Raw genomic sequence first — 18,117 nt, forward strand, 5'->3', positions numbered from 1 at the left:
ACTTACTTCCTTTATGCATCTATATACTTTCCATGTACTTATGGATCTATATATTTATTACTTTCTTCTAATTCAGCATATCCTATGCACTACCCTATTCTCACCCTATACCTCTCTCAATATATCTTCTACTTCAACTCTGACTCATCTCAAACCTCTTACTACTTCTCTTTCCAGTGCACTACCCTATTTCTCACCATATACTTCTATAAATACATCCTTTACATCCATTCTCTCATTCATCCCAAACCCCATACTGCTACTATGATCCCCAAAATCACCCTTTCTAGACTCTCCCCTACTCTACCCCTCCTTGCAACATCTGACACCGATTTACTATACCGATCCCCCAAAACAAGCCTTTCTAAACTCTTCCCTCTGACCCTTCCGCTCCACATCCATTTTTGCTCATCCCAAGTCTCTTCCTACTGCTATGACCTCCAAAACAAAACCCACAAAAAAACCTAAATCCTTCACTCTTATATCCCTCCACTATTCTTTCTATTAAAATAACAGACTAACGCGTCAACTTCTCAAATTTCATATTTCACTATACCAATTCACCACTAATCCTCTATGGGTCCCAGAGTAGCGTGCTACTTGCCGAAAAGTACTTCAACACCTCATCAGGGGGAGCAAGCACTATATAAATCCAAACCTTTTCCCCACTCCCATCCCTCCGCTACCCTAATCAATCCAAATTACTGACTACTACCCACCACTCAAATTACTTTCATATTTCACTATACTAATTCACCACTAATCCTTTATGGGTTACGGAGTATACTCGCCAAAAAAAGAGCTTCAACACCTCGTCAGGTTAGTAAGCGCTATATAAATGCAATTACAATACAATAACGGGCATGTCAATGTATTATTGATCTTTTAACAGCCTTTTCCTGCCATGCTGTCTTTAAGAAATGCTGCCTTTTCTAGCTGTATTAGCTCCATATTGGGAAGTCTTTAAGTGTTGATAATAGTTTTTTTCTTCATGCACCTAGGATTTTTCTCTCTTATGATACTCCACTGGTAGTAGTTAAATTAAGTCCTACATCTCCTCCTTTTGTTTGTGGATGTATCTATTCAATAGTACACTGGAGTTTGTAATTAGCCATGCGCTGCTGTCTTCCTTTCCACTTTCCACTGATCTAGACTTTAACCCCTTGTGTGCTTCGGAGACGTCACGGTGTGTGCCTCCGACAGCCGGGGGCCATACGAATCCCACCCACTCAATAAAACCCTCGCAGGGAGCGATAATTCGCGCAGCACGGAAAGGGTTAAGATCAATTTCAGGGGGGTGGGCCTTTCCCTCAAGAAGTTAGTGCCATTTTGGGTTTAATTGCCACCATTAAGGAATCAGATTCCACATGTGAGCATATACAAGACGGGTACTGTAGAGAGAGATTATATTTTTTATGTGTACCTTGTTTACACCTCTAGCCGCTGCAGGCTTAAAAAAAATAATTCCTTTACCAACACAATATTAATCAAAAGAGGAGACTGAAGTAACTGCAATCCACATAAGCGATATGGCAGGAATCATACAGACCTCCTTGGAACTCACTGCCGAAAGCACCAGACTGGCGTTCCTCTTACAGAGCTACTAGCAGGAATACATAGCTCATGGAATAAATGCCTAATACTTGGAAAATATACCTGTGGAGTTAGATTGTGAAGGACCAGCCAATAGCTAGGACGAACGCCACCACCGTCACTCCAGGAAGAGGCTGCAGAAAGGGAGACAAGCCAAAATGTTAAATGCAATAAAATATGGAAAGTATAACAATGGGGGGTTCTGTGGTGATCAAAATAAACCACTTCACATAATGCCAACTCAAAGACACCTTCCCCGTGTCATCCCCAAGGAGTAATCAGCTCCTTACCAGAGGCAAACCTCGACTCCTGGCCACCCCAACCTCTGACAGATCGGGGGGCTGTGCTGTTCCAGGGTGAGGAGGGCTTCGGATTGCTCAAGCCTGGAGGTGGGCGGGGCAGTCCTGTAGTGTTCCTGGACATCTGGCTTTTCCACATCTTGTGGGAGAGATGAGCTGGATTGGGTCCTATGGGATCTGGTGTCCACGTGGATTTGTAGTCTGTGAACTTTGCTGAACGGGGGCAATGGGTGTGAAAAAACCATTAGTGTTTTGGAAGAGGTAAGTTCCATTTACATACAAGGATAGCATAAGAGGTTGAAAGACTACATATGCTAAACGGTTTAATTACATCTTCCTTTCTGAAGGAAGAACAAGATACACCTTATAAGAGGACCTCTATTACAGAGCTCTACATTTCACACACCTAGGTGATTCACACTCCTTGTGTGCAGGCACTCCTCAAATACCGTTGTTTTCTCATGAGCAGCCAAATACGCTGGCTTTAAGAATGATGAAGCCTGCCTAGAGTACACCCCATTGAGTGGTCCATGCTTCCTGGGAACCAGACACCACATGTGCACCCATAGGAGTCAAATAAGACTCACTGCTAGCAAACTGTCTGTGTAGGTTATGGTATGGATTTACGTCAAACAGCAGGTGCAGACAGAGGAATATAAGCCCATTCCAAATTAGCGCTCATTTCCCTGAAAAAGTTTCAAACATCTGGTCTTCCCTCACCTAGGTTGCTAACATCCCTATACCCCTTCAATCAATAGTCCATGAGAGGTAGTTCAGAGGCTTAAACCGATATGTCCACTGTAGGAAGCTGGCTCAACATATACTATACCAAAGTAAAGTATAGTGTGCACAGAGTCCAGGGAGTCTCCAGAGGTATTGCAGAGGCTAAATTAGGTAAGTGCTAACAGCTCTCTTTGTGGTGGTGTGGGTGAGAAGTTATGCTTATCCAGAGGGTGTGTTAAGCATTTCTTGTATTCACCAAATAAAGGGCTGTAACACACTTAAAGACAGAATCCAAACCAATTAGCTAAGTATAAAAAGGTATACTTATGTTTTATTTTGGAGCCAAGCAGGACTTTGCACAGATGAGCAAAAGATACTTTCAAATGCAAGACTGTTCAAGGAAATGAAGTTGTGCTTGAAACTGCAGACATTACAAGTTTGTATCACTTGAAATACAGTTTGTATTATACAGTAAGTACTTTCAGATTACTTTGTAGTTACTCTAGGATTACTCTGAGTACTGGGGGAGGTATGCCTAGATACTACACCTTAGGATCTCTAAATACAAGGTAAGTACGACTTTTTATACTTTGCAATCAAATTATCTTTTCTTCATACACAGTTCAAAACATTTTTTAGGCCCAACATTTCTTTACATGGGTTCCTATGGGAAAAAAAAGTGTTAGCAGTTTCAAAGGTAAGTACATGACTTACGAGGGTGAGTTTTGGGGGTTAGGACCAAGGTTCCCCAAGGTCTAGATAAGCACTCGAGTTGCACCACCAGCTGCACTGGGGCAGCCTGGTGCAGGGGCCCTATGTAAGCCAATAGGGCTAAGGGGTTGCATCAAAGTAGAATCTGCTTTAATGATTACCCCCACTTTTTGCTTGATGTCATTCTGTTTTCTGACTAGTTTGACTGGGATCCTGCTAATCAGGACCCCAGTCACTGTGCAGGTACTTCTCTTCAAGAATCCATCTTGGATTCCACCAGACTCTTTCACCTTCTTCTCCAGCTGCATCTTCACTTTAGTCCTCCATATTGGTCTACGGTGATTTCTGACATCACTTCGCACCAATGCAAACGGCTTCCCTGGTGCAGGTATCATGGTTCCTGGGGTATCTACAGGTGGGGTGACTCTCCAACCTGCCATCTTTCACCGGGTTGCTTCAGGATGCACTGGAAAGGGTTCATCTTCAAAACTGCAACAGCAACTTCCACACCGACTTGCATTGAGTACGCGGCTGTGTTTCCACTCTGCACACAGCCTCCGTGGGGTTCCTGTGTACATACCTTGGGTCCCCAGCTCTTATAAGTTTTCTGGGTAAAATCTCTAATTCGGTCGCAGTTCGCATTCCACTTTATTAGTATATGGTTTGGTCTCCCCCATGAAATCACTGCGTATTTGTGCTCCTTACCTGTTCTTCTTTTGAAATAGTGTGTATTGTGTTGATATCTCCGGATAGGAGATATACCAATGTGTTCGTGAGTGTGTATAATAAATATAACTTTTTTTATAACTATACTGTGTGGTTCTTTTTCATTTAATCTACTCTACATGATTAGTTCTGGTAAAACAAGCTGCTTAACACTCTTTCTGGACTAAGAATGGAGGCTTCTCTCCACAACTAAAAGCGATTTCTATGGTTACCTAACACCACTAAAATCACCATAAGGGTTGTCTGGATTAGTGCAGGGTACTTCAGTTAAATAAGTGTGCACCATATACTATGCCAATCCCCGTCGTTTGGGGATTGCTGATGAGCAGGCCACTCGGTTGTGGGAGCAAAGCTCCTGGGGTTAAGGTCAGCACTGCAGGTGCCATGGATCAGCGCAGGTGCCATCGATCAGCACAGGTGCCATCGATCAGCACAGGTGCTGCACCACCAGCGGTACTCGGGCAGCTGGGTGCAGGGTGCAAAACGGACATGGGGGACCCTGTGCTTTCCAAAGGAGACCTTTGGTTTCGAAAAGATGCTGCAGGCTGGTCCAGGTAGACTTCCTGAAGGCGACCACGGGCTGGAGAGGTAAGTTGGGATCTGGGGGATGCCTGGACACCGTTGGTTGGACCACCCAAGCCCCTGGGGTGTCGGGTACAAGGGTGTCTTCTGGCATTGGTTTTTCTTACCAGGTCCGGTCGCGGAGACCCTTCAGGTTGAGGCTGCAGGCGTCGTCTGGGGGCTTGAGGGTGGGCAGAGATCACCAGATCCCAGGTCAGGATCGCTGGGGAAACCTCCTTGGGTTGTTGGGCCACTTAAACTCGGGCCGTGGGCGTTGGATGCCGAATCGCGGATTGGCCGGAATACGGATTCTGGAGGAGAGTCTTTGGTTGAGCAAATCTGGTGCTCTCGGGAGACAGTCTGTAGGAAGCTTGGAGGGCAGGTCCTCCAAGCACTGGGGGTTCCTGGCTACTGGACTCTCCGGGGTTCTTTCTGTAGGCAGGTCGTAGATGGGACAGGCCGGAAGGTCTGGGGCCACGGCAGTTGGAGTCCTCTTCTCCTTCCTGGGTAAGCATGGCTCTTCGGTCCTCCTCCTCTCTTCCCCGAATCTGAGGAGGCAAGGTTCAGGTTCACCCCTAAATACTAGATTTAGGGGTATTATAGGGGTGTGCAGGTTGGGAAGGATTAGTAACTTACCTGTAATCCTAATTCTCTTCCAGGGTTATCTTGGACCCCGGAAACACAATTATATATCTGAAAACATGTATGTATCTATATATATATATATATATATATATATATATATATATACATATATATATATATATCCCTATCTATCTATATATATATATATATATATAATAAAACTTAAATGCAGCCTTCCATAAACTAGAGCTGAATAATGCTGTAAGGACTCCCCTGTATATTATAAACAATACATTAAAAACAGGAAAAAACAACAGCAAAGCATGGTTGAAAACTGTTTTAATGCTTAGCACTTAGAACAATCCCTCAGATAGGACTGAAAGCATTGACAGCTCACAGGCTGCATTGTAGAAAACATAGCATAGAAAAGCTGAAAAGTGAACCCATAGCAACATAGAAATAAACTGGCACCGTGCCTTTAAGACCGTCATGACCCCCAGCTTCGCATCATGCCTCAGGGGTGACAGTTAGGTCAGTTGTTCTTTGCGGTGACCCAAAGGCCAGGGCACAAAGAGTTGACATTTCTTTAAACAAAAGTTCCTTTGCCCGGGGAGGCGGGAGGGTTGCTTATGACTTTGAAGAGGATACCCCTGGAAGAGAACTAGGATTACAGGTAAATAACTAATCCTTCTCTTCCAGGGGATCCTCATCAATAGTCATAAGCACTAGAATAGAATAGCTAGCCTTACCTCTTCCACCTGCGGGCAAAGGAAAAAAAAGGAATTACCAATCAAGCTCAGATAACCAAACTTGAAAACACAGATATCTTATTATCTGAACAGACTCCTCAAGGAAGCTTGGCCTACTTGGGTATCTGCCCTGGAGTCGGATTCAAGACAGTAATGCCATGTGAAAGTGTGTACCGATCTCCAGGTTGCTGCCTTGCAAACTTTGCCATTGGTACGTCAAGCAAGAAAGCTACTGTAGCCGCTTTCCCCCTTGTGGAATGTGCTTTAGGAGGAAACAATAGGGGTTTGTTTGCCAACTTGTAGGACAATCTAATACAGGACACTATTGATCTTGAAATGGACCTTTTGGAAGCTGGAGAGCCTGTCCTCATGGCACCATAATTTAAAAACAATTGGTCTGATTTCCTTATGGCCTCCGTTCCCTCCAAATAGAACTTGAGCACTCTCTTAAGGTCTAAGGAGTGGAGTGACCTCTCCGCAGGAGTAGTCGGATTGGGAAAGAAGGAAGTTAGAGAGATGTTATGTTATGTTATGTTATAATGATTTATTGTGCGCACAGCTACTCCAGCCAAGGAGCGTCCCGGCGCATAGACAAGGAGAAACATAACACAACAGAAAGAGGTAAGACAGAAAACATGAAACATGGTTAACATGAAAATCAGACACAACCTTTGGCAAAAGAGAAGGATGAGTCCTTAACATCACCCTGTTGTGGTGAAACACAGTATATGGTTCTTTGGCACATAGCGCTTGGATCTCACTTACTCTGCGCGCTGTTATTGCCACTAGGAAAGCGGTCTGCCATGTCAAGTGCTGCAGCGTGGCTTTATGAATGGGCTCAAAGGGAGGACCCATCAATCTGGAAAGGACTAGATTTAACTCCCAAGGAGGCCGAACAGGCGGATACACCTTCTTCAAACCCTGTAGGAAATACTTGACCACCTGCAGTTGAAAATAGGAAGGCTGGTAGGGTGACCTTCTGTAGGCCGTAATGGCCGCCAAGTGCACCCTAATTGATGAATACTTCAAACCTGCCATGGTTAAGTAAAGGAGGTAAGGAAGGATTACCTCCTCCTGCCCCGTTGTAGGATTAAAATGATTATGTGCACACCACAAGTAGAATCTCTTCCACTTAAACGAATACGACGCCCTCGTGGACAGTCTTTTTGCCTCCTTCAAAATGTGCATACAGTCCTGCGGTAGATTCAAGTGTCCATATTGCAGGACCTCAGGAGCCATGCTGCCAAGTTCAGTAATGGAAGGCTGGGATGGAGAATCTTCCCGCCCATCTTGGTCAGAAGGTCCGATCTTTAAGGTAGCCTCTTGAGGTCTGGGTACCACCAATGACGAGGCCGTCTGGAGCTATCAAAATTATCGTCATGTTGGATCGGATGACCTTGGACACCATCTTCTGGATCAGAGGCAGGGGAGGAAAGGCGTATGCAAATGTTCCGGACCAATCCATCAAAAGCGCATTCAGCCTCGTCCCTGGACGCGAAGGCGCAGCATTTTTTGGTTTGGTCGTCTGCAAACAAATCTATTGACGGTCGACCCCACTGATGGAAAATGTCTGCCACCACTTCATCGTTTAGCACCCAGTCTGGCTGATCTCGAAGTGCTGACTAAGTGCGTCTGCTCGCACGTTTTTCTCCCCATGGAAGGTGCACCGCCGTGATGGAGAGGCCTCGGGCTAGAAGCCAGTGCCAAATCGCTTGAGCTTCCAGGGAGAGTGGGCGAGAGCGTGTACCACCCTGTTTGTTGAGATAATACATGGTGGTCGTGTTGTCTGTTTGAATCAGAATCAAATTGGATTTGATCGAAGGCTGGAAAGCTTTTAGAGCTAGACGGACTGCTTGCAGCTCCAACATGTTTATAGGATAGGACTGCTACTTGCTGGACCACAGGCCCTGCGTCTGCAGGTAATCCATGTGTGCTCCCCATCCTTGTAGAGAGGCATCCGTGATCAGGGACTGTGCCGGAACTGGTTGATGGAAGGTGACTCCCACCAAGAGGTTCTTCGGTCGAGTCCACCATAGAGTGGACGACTTTCCTGCTTGAGAGAGCACAATCTGGTTTTCCCACTGACCTGATGCTTGATCTCACTTGTCCTCCAGATCCTGTTGCAAAGGTCTCATCCTCAGCCTGGCGTTGGGAATGAGAAAGATGCAAAAAGCCATCAACCTTAGTAGAGATGCAACTCGCCGGACCGCTGGCTAAGCTGTCTGGAGAAGAGCATCGCATTTTTGCTGCATTGAAAAAAGTCTCTCCTCCGAAGGAAACGCTCTTCCTATGTTTGAATCCAGAGTGGAGCCCAAATAATGGATCGTCTGAGTAGGCCGGTGAACCGATTTTTCTATGTTCAAAGGAAGGCCCAAACGGTGAAGCAGATTCAAACAAACTTGAAAGTCGTTGCTTACTTTCCGAGGGGATGGTCCTTTCAACAACCAATCGTCTAAGTAAGGGTAAACAAACAGACCATTACGGTGTAGAGCTGCCGCCACCACTGCCATGCACTTGGTAAAGACTCGTGGGGCAGATTTCAGTCCGAAGGGCAAGACCTTGAACTGGTAATGCCTGCTGCCGACCACGAATCTTAGGTACTTGCGATGACGTGGAACGATTGGTATGTGGAAGTACGGATCTTGGAGATCCATCGAACTCATCCAATCTCCTTCTTGTAGATGTGGACATATTTGATGGAAGCGCCAACATGCGAAACTTCTCCTTCAAGATGACTTTGTTCAGCGATCGAAGGTCTAGGATAGGACTGAAGTTGTACTCTTGATCTCTTTTTGGCACAAGGAAGTACCTGGAATATACTCCCTTCCCTCGCTGAGCAGGGGGTACCTCTTCTATGGCCTGTTTTCGCAGAAGGGTTACCACTTCCTGACGAAGCAACTTTAGCTGGTGAGGGCGAGATCTTTTTGGAGGAATGTCCTTTGGAGGCACCCGAAAACGTAGCGTGTATCCATTGCACAGTATATCGAGCACCCACCGATCTTTTGTTATGTTGCATCACTCTCTCAGATGATGTGAAACACTTCCTGCTGCTGGAGTAGGCAACGGTGCTAGAGGAAGCTTGTGTTCATTGCTTCCCTGCTGATCTGGCCGTGTTGGAGGATTCTTGTTGATGATCTCCTCTACCTCGGTTTGACTTTTGGCCTTGGAACTGCGACTTGCTTTGGTTCTTGCTTTGGAACCACTGAGGGGTTTGGACCCTCTGTTGGTAGCCCTTGCACTGGTTGGGTCTGTATCTTCGCTTGAACTCTTTTTTCTTTTCTAATCCCACAGCCTTGAGAGTGTCTAACTCTGCTTTCATCCTCGCCATCTCCTCATCAGTGTGGGAGCCAAACAGGGAGGAGAACAGGGAATGATTGAGGCATGCGAATCTATGAAAGCTCCAATACTGGAGTAAGGATTAGTTACTTACCTGTAATCCTAGTTCTCATCCAGGGGTATACTCAAAGTTATAATCTATGAATAATCCCCGCCCATGTGCGGGATCCCGGAGCATATAGAAAATACACACACATATATATATATACACACACACATATATACATACATATACATACATACATATACATATATATATATATATATATATATATATATACACACACACACACACACACACACTATATATATGTGAAAACATATACATGCAGCCTAAAATGTTTCCAACATGGCAAAAATGCTGAAATTACATAGGTTTGCATTGTAGTACCTATACCTTCCCAACCCATAGAGGATGCATTAAACAATTGCCATACAACAATGCTTTATTGCCATAGAGAACACCTGTAATTACAGGCATTTGCCAGTAGGCTACAGCAGAGTACTAAGAAACAAAGAAAAAATTACACCTTGCCTTTAAGGCATTAGAGTAGGGGTACCATGCCTTTAAGACCTGCAGGAGACCCCTTGCTCCCATGATGCACCACAGATGGCAGTTAGGTCAGTACTTTTTTCCAGATCCTTCTGTGAGGAAGCTGGAGCTTGAGCTCTTCAGTCTTTTGACTGAAAGTGATTGAATTGGTATTTTTCTCAGAAAACTCAACATTTTCTGACGCTTAACAGCTTATTCTACTGGTTTTGTGGTTTTACCATTAATTTTTCCAGTCAGAATGCAAGCTTTATTCAGGAAATGCCCTTCCTGTGGCAAGAAGATGGCACTGGCAGATCCACACTCTGTGTGTATTGTGTGTCTTCCATCCGCACACACTCCTGACCAGTGTTACCACTGCCAGAAGTTTTCAAGACGGACTCTGCGCGACAGGGAACGTATAAAACTTCATGCCCAGCTGGGAAAGGACAAGAGTCATCATGGAGGTGACCATGGAGACCTCCTTCTTCAACCAAATTACACTGAAAACGGCGACATAATACCTCTCCCGAGTCCAGAAAGAAGAAAGTAACAGGAGTCTGTTTACTCTGTTCATCACCAGTCAGGTGACAGCCGAGCACATGATGTTTTGGGTATGTTTAAATTTCTGTTGGGTCCAATGTACTAGCGTTTTTATGAACAAGGCGACTGGGATCGTCGAAACGTTTCTTTTCCTTATCTTGCACAAGCAATTCACTTGGAAAAAAATTGAATAAATAATTACCTGCAACTTCAGCACATCAAAGTGTCAGTTTCTCCGTATTTTGCCTGTTTTGGAGTTTAACGTGATGTTATTCAGAGAAACTCGGCTTGATTTCTCTCCAACGGACCCCTCCCTATTCTGAGGCTGAACGCTGTTGTCAATCCGGATCAGATCGTTAGCTCATGTAGAGTTTTTTTTTGTGTTCACCCCACTGCTTGATTACTACGCCTGTGGGTCCCGCATACAACGTGCTGTTGTTTCGGCCGGCCGGAGGACCTGGAAGGACATCGGCATTGTTTGCAGTAAGTCGGGAACATTACCGAATAATCATTGATAGCAGGTTGGGAGGTGCCAGTAGTTGCGCGATGTGTTCATAAACAAGATTTACATTGTTTGAACAAGGAAATATTCAAGTGAAAGAATTGCGCAGTGCAATGACGGACGAAACGCTCAGAAACAGGGAGAAAGTAGAGGAAGAGCTTTTTCTCAATCTACCAGTCATCGCCGACAGATAAAACAGAACAAATTCCGGACCTTAGAAGTTTACTGAAACTGCTGGAAAAACAAAATAAAAGCAAACTTACAAAATGGTGGGAAGTCAAATCTCTAGCGAAGTACCACGAGGCTGGCAGGGTGCCTAGAGGTTTAAGAATTATGCTGGCCCCCAGATTTGAAAGTCCCAATCCAATTAAATGATGCTGAAAAACAGCTGGTGGCTTTGGGTTTGAGCTATTGCCCTGAGAGCAACTTCAACTTTTTACAAACTCGAGTGGACGTATATAAATTCATTCAGAAATTAAAATTAACGAATATGCTACTTACCAGTATGCATCTGTTCTTGGCATGTAGGGCTACTGACATTCATATCTATAGCATAGATCGCCGCCTAGTGTTGGGTCCGGATGATCGCACATTGTTGTCCTGGAAGAGTCTTCGAAGTATCCTGAGATAGGTGGCTCCTCCCCTGGACTACAGTGCGCATGGGCATCGGCTCCATCCCCAGATTGTTTTTTTCCGCCATTGGGTTCGGATGCGGTCTCGACGTCTCTGTCGGAACCGAGAAAAACTAACTTTTTACGGCCAAAAGGCCTTGTATTCTTTGCGTCGGTATTGTTTGCGCACGGTCTTGAGTTCTTCCGTCTCTTGGAGTCGGAATCAACGGAGTGCTTGCACTCTTCGGACATCGAGGCCTTCTCATCGCGACACGACGCAACTTTCCAGCATGGAGCGGAGTCCGTTTAAGTACTGTCCGCTCTGTGGGTCCAAATACCCACATATCGACGTGCACCCGGTCTGTAACAAATGCCTTTCACCAGACCATAACGAAGACAACTGCAGGGCCTGCGCAAAATTCAGGTCGAAGAAGACACTCAAGCTTCGGCGCGCGGTGCGCCTTGAGGCCAGACAAGCGGCCCCGGCTCCAGAAAACATCTTCGGCGACCGAGAAGAGGAGGACCAGAGCCATCATCTTCAAATCTCCCCGCCCGAGACGGAGGTCGAGGCAGATCCGGAAGACGACGACGGAGTCGTAGATCAAGGCCTTGAATACGTCGACGAGGTAGGGGACGTCGAAGAGATTTATGGGGCCGCGGAAGATAGCTCAGGGGACGAGCTATGCCCCGAAGGTTACGAAGATCAAGATCGGGTCACGGGATCGCCTGTCGGCCTTACCCAAGACCCCGTACCGCAAGCCACGGCCCCGCCTTCAGGCCCGGCCACGGACATACTTGCTGCGCAGCCCGTATCGAAACCGAAACTGAAACCTACGGTATCGACTACACCTAAAATGGCCGACCCGAAAACGAAACCGAAACTTATCGATTCGAACGACCCTAAGATGGCGGCCGTACCACCAAAAACGACTACACCCGCTGCTTCATCGACTCCGTCGACCTCCGGTCCACAAAAGTCGAAGAAATCTGCCGATTCCACAGGGTCGAAATCGGCGCCAGAGGAGGGATCCTCTAAGAAGGGTGGTCGGCACGGGTCAACCGCTGCGACGCCGTCAAAGCCCGCCAAAGCCAGCGACACGGCTTCGGTTCCGACTGGGACTCCGTTAGTCAGACGCGTGGTGGTGACGGAGCCGACAAAATCACACGGATCGAAGGCTGGCACATCTGCGCATCGGTCCAAGGACTCTGGGTCGGCGGCTGCGGCATCATTACAACACTAGGCGGCGATCTAATGCTAAGATATGAATTTAGCAGCCCACATGCCTCGAACCTATAGCATAGATCGCCGCCTAGTGTTGGGTCCGGATGATTGCACATTGTTGTCCTGGAAGAGTCTTCGAAGTATCACGAGATAGGTGGCTCCTCCCCTGGACTACAGTGCGCATGGGCATCAACTCCATCCCCAGATTGTTTTTAGCCATTGTGGCAAAGATGGAGTGTAACACTGTGAGTGATGACCATGCTAAGAGTAAGTGTAAGTGCTGTAGCCGCTACAGGCCCGGGGAGGAGGGCGGGCGTTATGAATGTCAGCAGCCCTACATGCCAAGAACAGATGCATACTGGTAAGTAGCATATTCGGTTCGAGGCATGTGGGCTGCTGAATTCATATCTGTTGCATAGAATACATAGCAGTCCCTCCATTAGCGGCGGCCGCCTGTGCCAGATGCAGCAGTTTGAAAAAGTGTTTTTAGAACAGCCTGCCCTACAGCTGCCTGCTGTTTGGAGTGCACATCTACACAGTAGCGTTTTGTAAATGTGTGTGTGGTAGACCATGTGGCTGCTCTACAAATGTCTTCTAAAGGAATATTTCCAAGGAAAGCCATGGAGGCCCCCAACTTGCGGGTGGAGTGTGCCTTTGGGGGGATTGTTAAAGTGCGCTTTGCTTTTTGATAGCAAATTTGAATACACTTAACGATCCACCTGGCTATACCTGCTTTGGAAATGGGGTTGCCTTTGTGTTGTGCTGAAAAGGCAACAAAGAGTTGTTTCGTCTTCCTAAAATCTTTGGTCCTATCAATGTAATACATTAAAGCTCTTTTGACGTCGAGAGTGTGGAGCATTCTCTCCGCCACCGACTCAGGATTTTGGAAGAACACAGGCAGTTCAATAGTCTGATTGATATGGAACTGTGAAACCACCTTCGGAAGAAATTTAGGGTTAGTGCGCAGCACCACCCGGTTGGAGTGAATTTGTATGAATGGCTCTTGGATAGTTAGTGCCTGGAGTTCACTAACTCGTCGCAGAGATGTAATTGCTATCAGAAAAGCCACTTTCCATGTTAAGCACTGAATCTCGCATGAATGTAGAGGCTCAAAAGGTGGACCCATCAGTCGGGTGAGGACCACATTAAGGTTCCATTCAGGAGCTGGTGGGGTCCGGGGAGGAATGACTCGTTTGAGTCCTTCCAGCAAGGCTTTAATGGCAGGCACTCTGAAAAGTGAGAGATGCTGCCTGTTTTGGAGATAAGCCGCTATGGCGGATAAATGTATCCGAATGGAAGCATATGCCAGATTGCATTTGTAAAGATTTAACAGATAACAAATGATGTTGTGCGTAGACGCGTCAAGCGGATTGATGTTGTGGTCTGCACAATAAATGACAAACCGCTTCCATTTTGCCGCATAGCATGCTCTGGTGGTGGGCTTTCTTGCCTCCCGTATGATATCCATGCAGTCGGGAGGCAAGTTGAGGTAGCCAAATTCTAAGACCTCAGGAGCCAGATCGCCAGGTTGAGCTGTTGCGGATCTGGGTGCTGAATGTCGCCATGGCTCTGCGTCAAAAGCCTGGAAGTGAGGCGCAGCCTTTGATGCGGTACCACGGAAAGTTCTAGAAACGTGGTGTACCATGGTTGGCGTGCCCACGTTGGAGCAACCAGGATGAGCGCCATCGAGTGTTGCTTCAGCTTGCGTGCCACCAGCGGTATTAGAGGTGCTGGGGGAAAAGCGTATGCAAATTTGCCTGACCAGTTCATCCATATCGCATTGCCCTGCGACTGTGGGTGCGGGAACCTGCCGGCAAAGCTTTGACATTTGGCGTTTTCCTTTGTGGCGAACAGGTCTATCTCTGGATGACCCCACTGCTGGAAGTACGGGTGGAGTACTGATGGATGTATCTCCCACTCGTGCATTTGGTGGCTGTGCCTGCTGAGCAGGTCCGCCATCTGATTGTCCTTGCCTGGGAGGTGTTCCGCCATGAGGAAGATGTTCCTGTGAATGGCCCACTCCCACATGCTCTGAGCCAGATGAGACAACTGTGGAGAGTGTGTACCTCCCTGCTTCTGAATGTAGTACATGGCCGTCATGTTGTCCGTCCGGATCAACACGACCTTGTTGCACAGATGTACCTTGAATGCCTTCATTGCCATGAAGATTGCCATCAGCTCTAGGAGGTTGATGTGCATCTTCTTTTGCTGCGTTGTCCATAGTCCCTGCACTGTGTAGTGGAGTACATGAGCTCCCCAACCCTGGAGAGATGCGTCCGTTGTTAGGATGATCTGTGGCACAGGCTCCTGGAACGGTCGGCCCTTGCAAAGGTTGTGTGGATTCCACCAATGCAGAGAGTTGTATGCACGACCGGTCACCAACACTAGGTCTTTTAACTGTCCGTGAGCCTGGTTCCACTGACGTGCTAAGCACTCCTGAAGCGGACGCATATGTAGTCTCGCGTGCGGGACTATGAAGATGCAGGAGGCCATCATGCCTATCAACTGCATGAACACTCGTGCTGGAAGCGAGTGTTGCGGTCTGAATTTCTGTATCAGCAATTGAATGCTGTTGATCCTCACTGAATTTGGCTGTGCTTTGGCTGCCAGAGTGTTTATTGTTGCGCCCAGATACTGCCGCACATGGGCGGGCTGAAGGTGTGACTTTGGGTAATTCAGTGAGAATCCCAGATCGTGAAGAAGGTGAATGGTGCGGGAGATGTTGGCGGCGCACTGCTGGCCCGACTGTGCTTGGACAAGCAAGTCGTCCAGATAAGGGTAGACGTGAACGTGTTGTCTCCTGAGGTGTGCAGCCACTGTCGCTATCCACTTTGTGAACACCCATGGCGCTGTTGTCACTCCAAAAGGGAGGACTTTGAATTGGTAATGCTGATTCTGAATGGTGAATCTGAGGTATTTTCTGTGTGACGGATGTAGCGGAATGTGAAAATATGCATCCTTTAGATCTAATGTGGCGAGGAAATCTCCCTGACTAAGCAACGGAAGAACCTGCTGCAGTGTTAGCATGTGAAAGTGTTCTGATAGAATGTACTGGTTTAGGGCTCTGAGGTCCAGTATGGGTCTGAGGGACCCGTCCTTTTTTGGGATTAAGAAGTACAGGGAGTACACTCCTGTGCCTCTTTCTTCCACCGGCACGAGCTCGATTGCCCCTTTTTGCAGCATGACGAGTACCTCCTGCTGCAATAAGTGCAAATGCTCTGTGGACATAGGACGGTGTTTTGGGGGTATGTTGGGTGGAGTGGATGTTAACTCCAGACAATAACCGTACTGGATAAGCTTTATGACCCATGTGAGAAGTTGGCCTGATGTGCAGTGCTCACTATTCTAGTGATCACTATATATCAGTCCAAACAACCCTTATTGATGATTGGTTGTAAGTCAACCTTATAGACCAGCTATCCTAGTAGCATGGATACGAGCAGTCTAAGGCTAAGACTCTAGAGGGCGTGTTAAGCCAGCTGTTTTACCATCACATTACCCCTTGAACACCCAGTGAAAGGACACCACACAAGTGTTATGAAAATAAACAATGTATTTATTAGAATCACAACAACCCTGTACTCTTTATGAGGACAGGGTGCTAAGCACACAACAAAACTCTTATGAAAATACTTAAGTTAGCACATTATACACAAATGCCCGAGGGGCACGAAAAACCATACACTCTAAAAGTGGAATGCGAATTACTAGCAGGTAAGTAACGATTCTCACAGGCTTTGGATCGCTAGGACTGGACTACTGAACCTTTAGATTACTAGCAGGAGGCTTAGGGAACTCGGGTGCAGAGTGTGCACTCTCACGCGGGATGCGGGACAAAGTCTATGGAAGCTAGAATTCACAAAGTTAGTGTTCACGGGCGAACCCGACCTGGTAGGGAGAAAACGACAGTGGATCCTGACCCTTAGATAGTGAGGCTATGCTGGGGCACCGAAATGCCGAAGTTACCTAGCCCAGGGGCTGCAGCTGCATAGGTCTGAAAAGACGTCGGGAATCCTCGTGCCGGACCAGGAGCCTGGAAGAGGGAAGTTGCTGGCAGGCGACCAGTGAAGGAAAGTTCGATGGATCCAAGCCTGGAAGAAGGAAACCTGAAAGCAGAGGGGACCAAGTTCTTGAATCACTAGCCAGTGATTAAGTGGGCACCAGGATGGCACCGGGCGAAGTCACCGCAGTCAGGTGAGTGGGCGCTGCTGGGCTCTGCAGTCTCTCGGACCAGGAGGCGTTGTCGGCGACCAGGATGGAGGTGCGAGCTGTCCCACGAAGGTTCTTGCTGTCGACGTCGCTGGACCCAGGAGTGGGCAACAAGTCTTGGCAAATGCAAGGCCCACGCGGTGGACCTAAAATGGCGTCTTAGCCGGACCAGGAGGGTCCAGGGTACTTCTCCGATGGAGGGAAGCAAGGGCCAGTCTGGAGCAACCAGACCAGCAGCAGTGTTGTCGTCGGGCGTCGTTCGGAAGGCCACAAGCCAGCGGGCTAGTAGCCAAACAACACGGTGAGCAGCAAAAAGCAGAAGGGCCCCACGCAGATCGTGGAGATGCTGGGAGGCTGCACTTCGGTGCTGGAGCTGCTCAGGGTCGGGGCTTCTCGGACCCCAAAGCACTCACCAGGAAATTACTCGGCGGGCTTGCTGTGCAGAAGTCGTGCAGTCTTGCAGATGGCCGGTCCCTCGAGGTCTCGTCGCACCCACGGTTCTCAGCTGGGCTGTAGAGGTGGGTAGAGGTCAGAGGTGCCAGGGAAGCCGGTTCTCGTCGAGCTGGGCAGTCGGATTCCGGAGGAAGGACTTGCAGCAGACCGCAGTGTTCTGAAGATGGTGCCTGCGGATGCAGGGTGACTACTCCTTAGTCACAAGGGAGAAATCTTAGGAAGAAGTCTTGAGTTCCTTTCGTGGAAAGTAGTTTCAGGATTCAAAGATGATCTGATTTGGAAGGGGGCCAGTTCCTACCTTTATCCTGTAAAAAGGGGCTGGCACGCGACTAAGTCCTGCCCTAGGGGTGGGACTAGGAGGGGGGTGGTTACACCCACTTCCTTGGCGGGCTTTTCCCCAGCACAGGGTCTGGAGTGACCCTGGAACTGGTTCAAGCCAGCCTATGCACAGTGAGCACTGGGGTGCCACGTGCAGTCACCTTCCTCTGAAGCCCTGCCTACCTACAATACACAAAACCCTGTCTGGGACGGTGCTGGCACCGCCCCTGGCAGGAAACCCTTTGTCCTTATCTCCTGCTCTGGGAGGACTCCCAGCAGCAGGAGGGCAGACTTGTGTCTCGGTGGCAGCATCCATTTTGTGGATGCTAAGGCTCTGTCTGACTTTAACCGGGGTTAGGGGTTACATACATGTCGTGTCCCTCTAGAAGGGTGGAATGCTAACCCCGTCGCCAGAATTGGCGAGGGGTTAGTATTCCAATTCGTATG

The 18,117-nt window shown here is 47.7% G+C and overlaps 1 protein-coding gene across 13 annotated transcripts in view; it reads right to left on the reverse strand.

The window, feature by feature from the left end:
- The window catches only part of TNRC6B (trinucleotide repeat containing adaptor 6B), a 1,174,734-nt gene that overhangs the window by 62,318 nt on the left and 1,094,299 nt on the right, over positions 1 to 18,117 (reverse strand). For all 13 annotated transcript variants that reach the window (XM_078683361.1, XM_078683372.1, XM_078683380.1 and 10 more), the window contains 2 exons: positions 1,884 to 2,105; positions 1,657 to 1,727 (listed from right to left, as the gene is read on the reverse strand). In XM_078683361.1, coding sequence (XP_078539487.1) covers positions 1,657 to 1,727; positions 1,884 to 2,105 — 293 coding nt within the window. The remainder of the gene's footprint in view (positions 1 to 1,656; positions 1,728 to 1,883; positions 2,106 to 18,117) is intronic.

This window comes from Lissotriton helveticus, chromosome 1_1 (genome assembly GCF_964261635.1).
Source record: "Lissotriton helveticus chromosome 1_1, aLisHel1.1, whole genome shotgun sequence".
Taxonomy (NCBI): domain Eukaryota; kingdom Metazoa; phylum Chordata; class Amphibia; order Caudata; family Salamandridae; genus Lissotriton; species Lissotriton helveticus.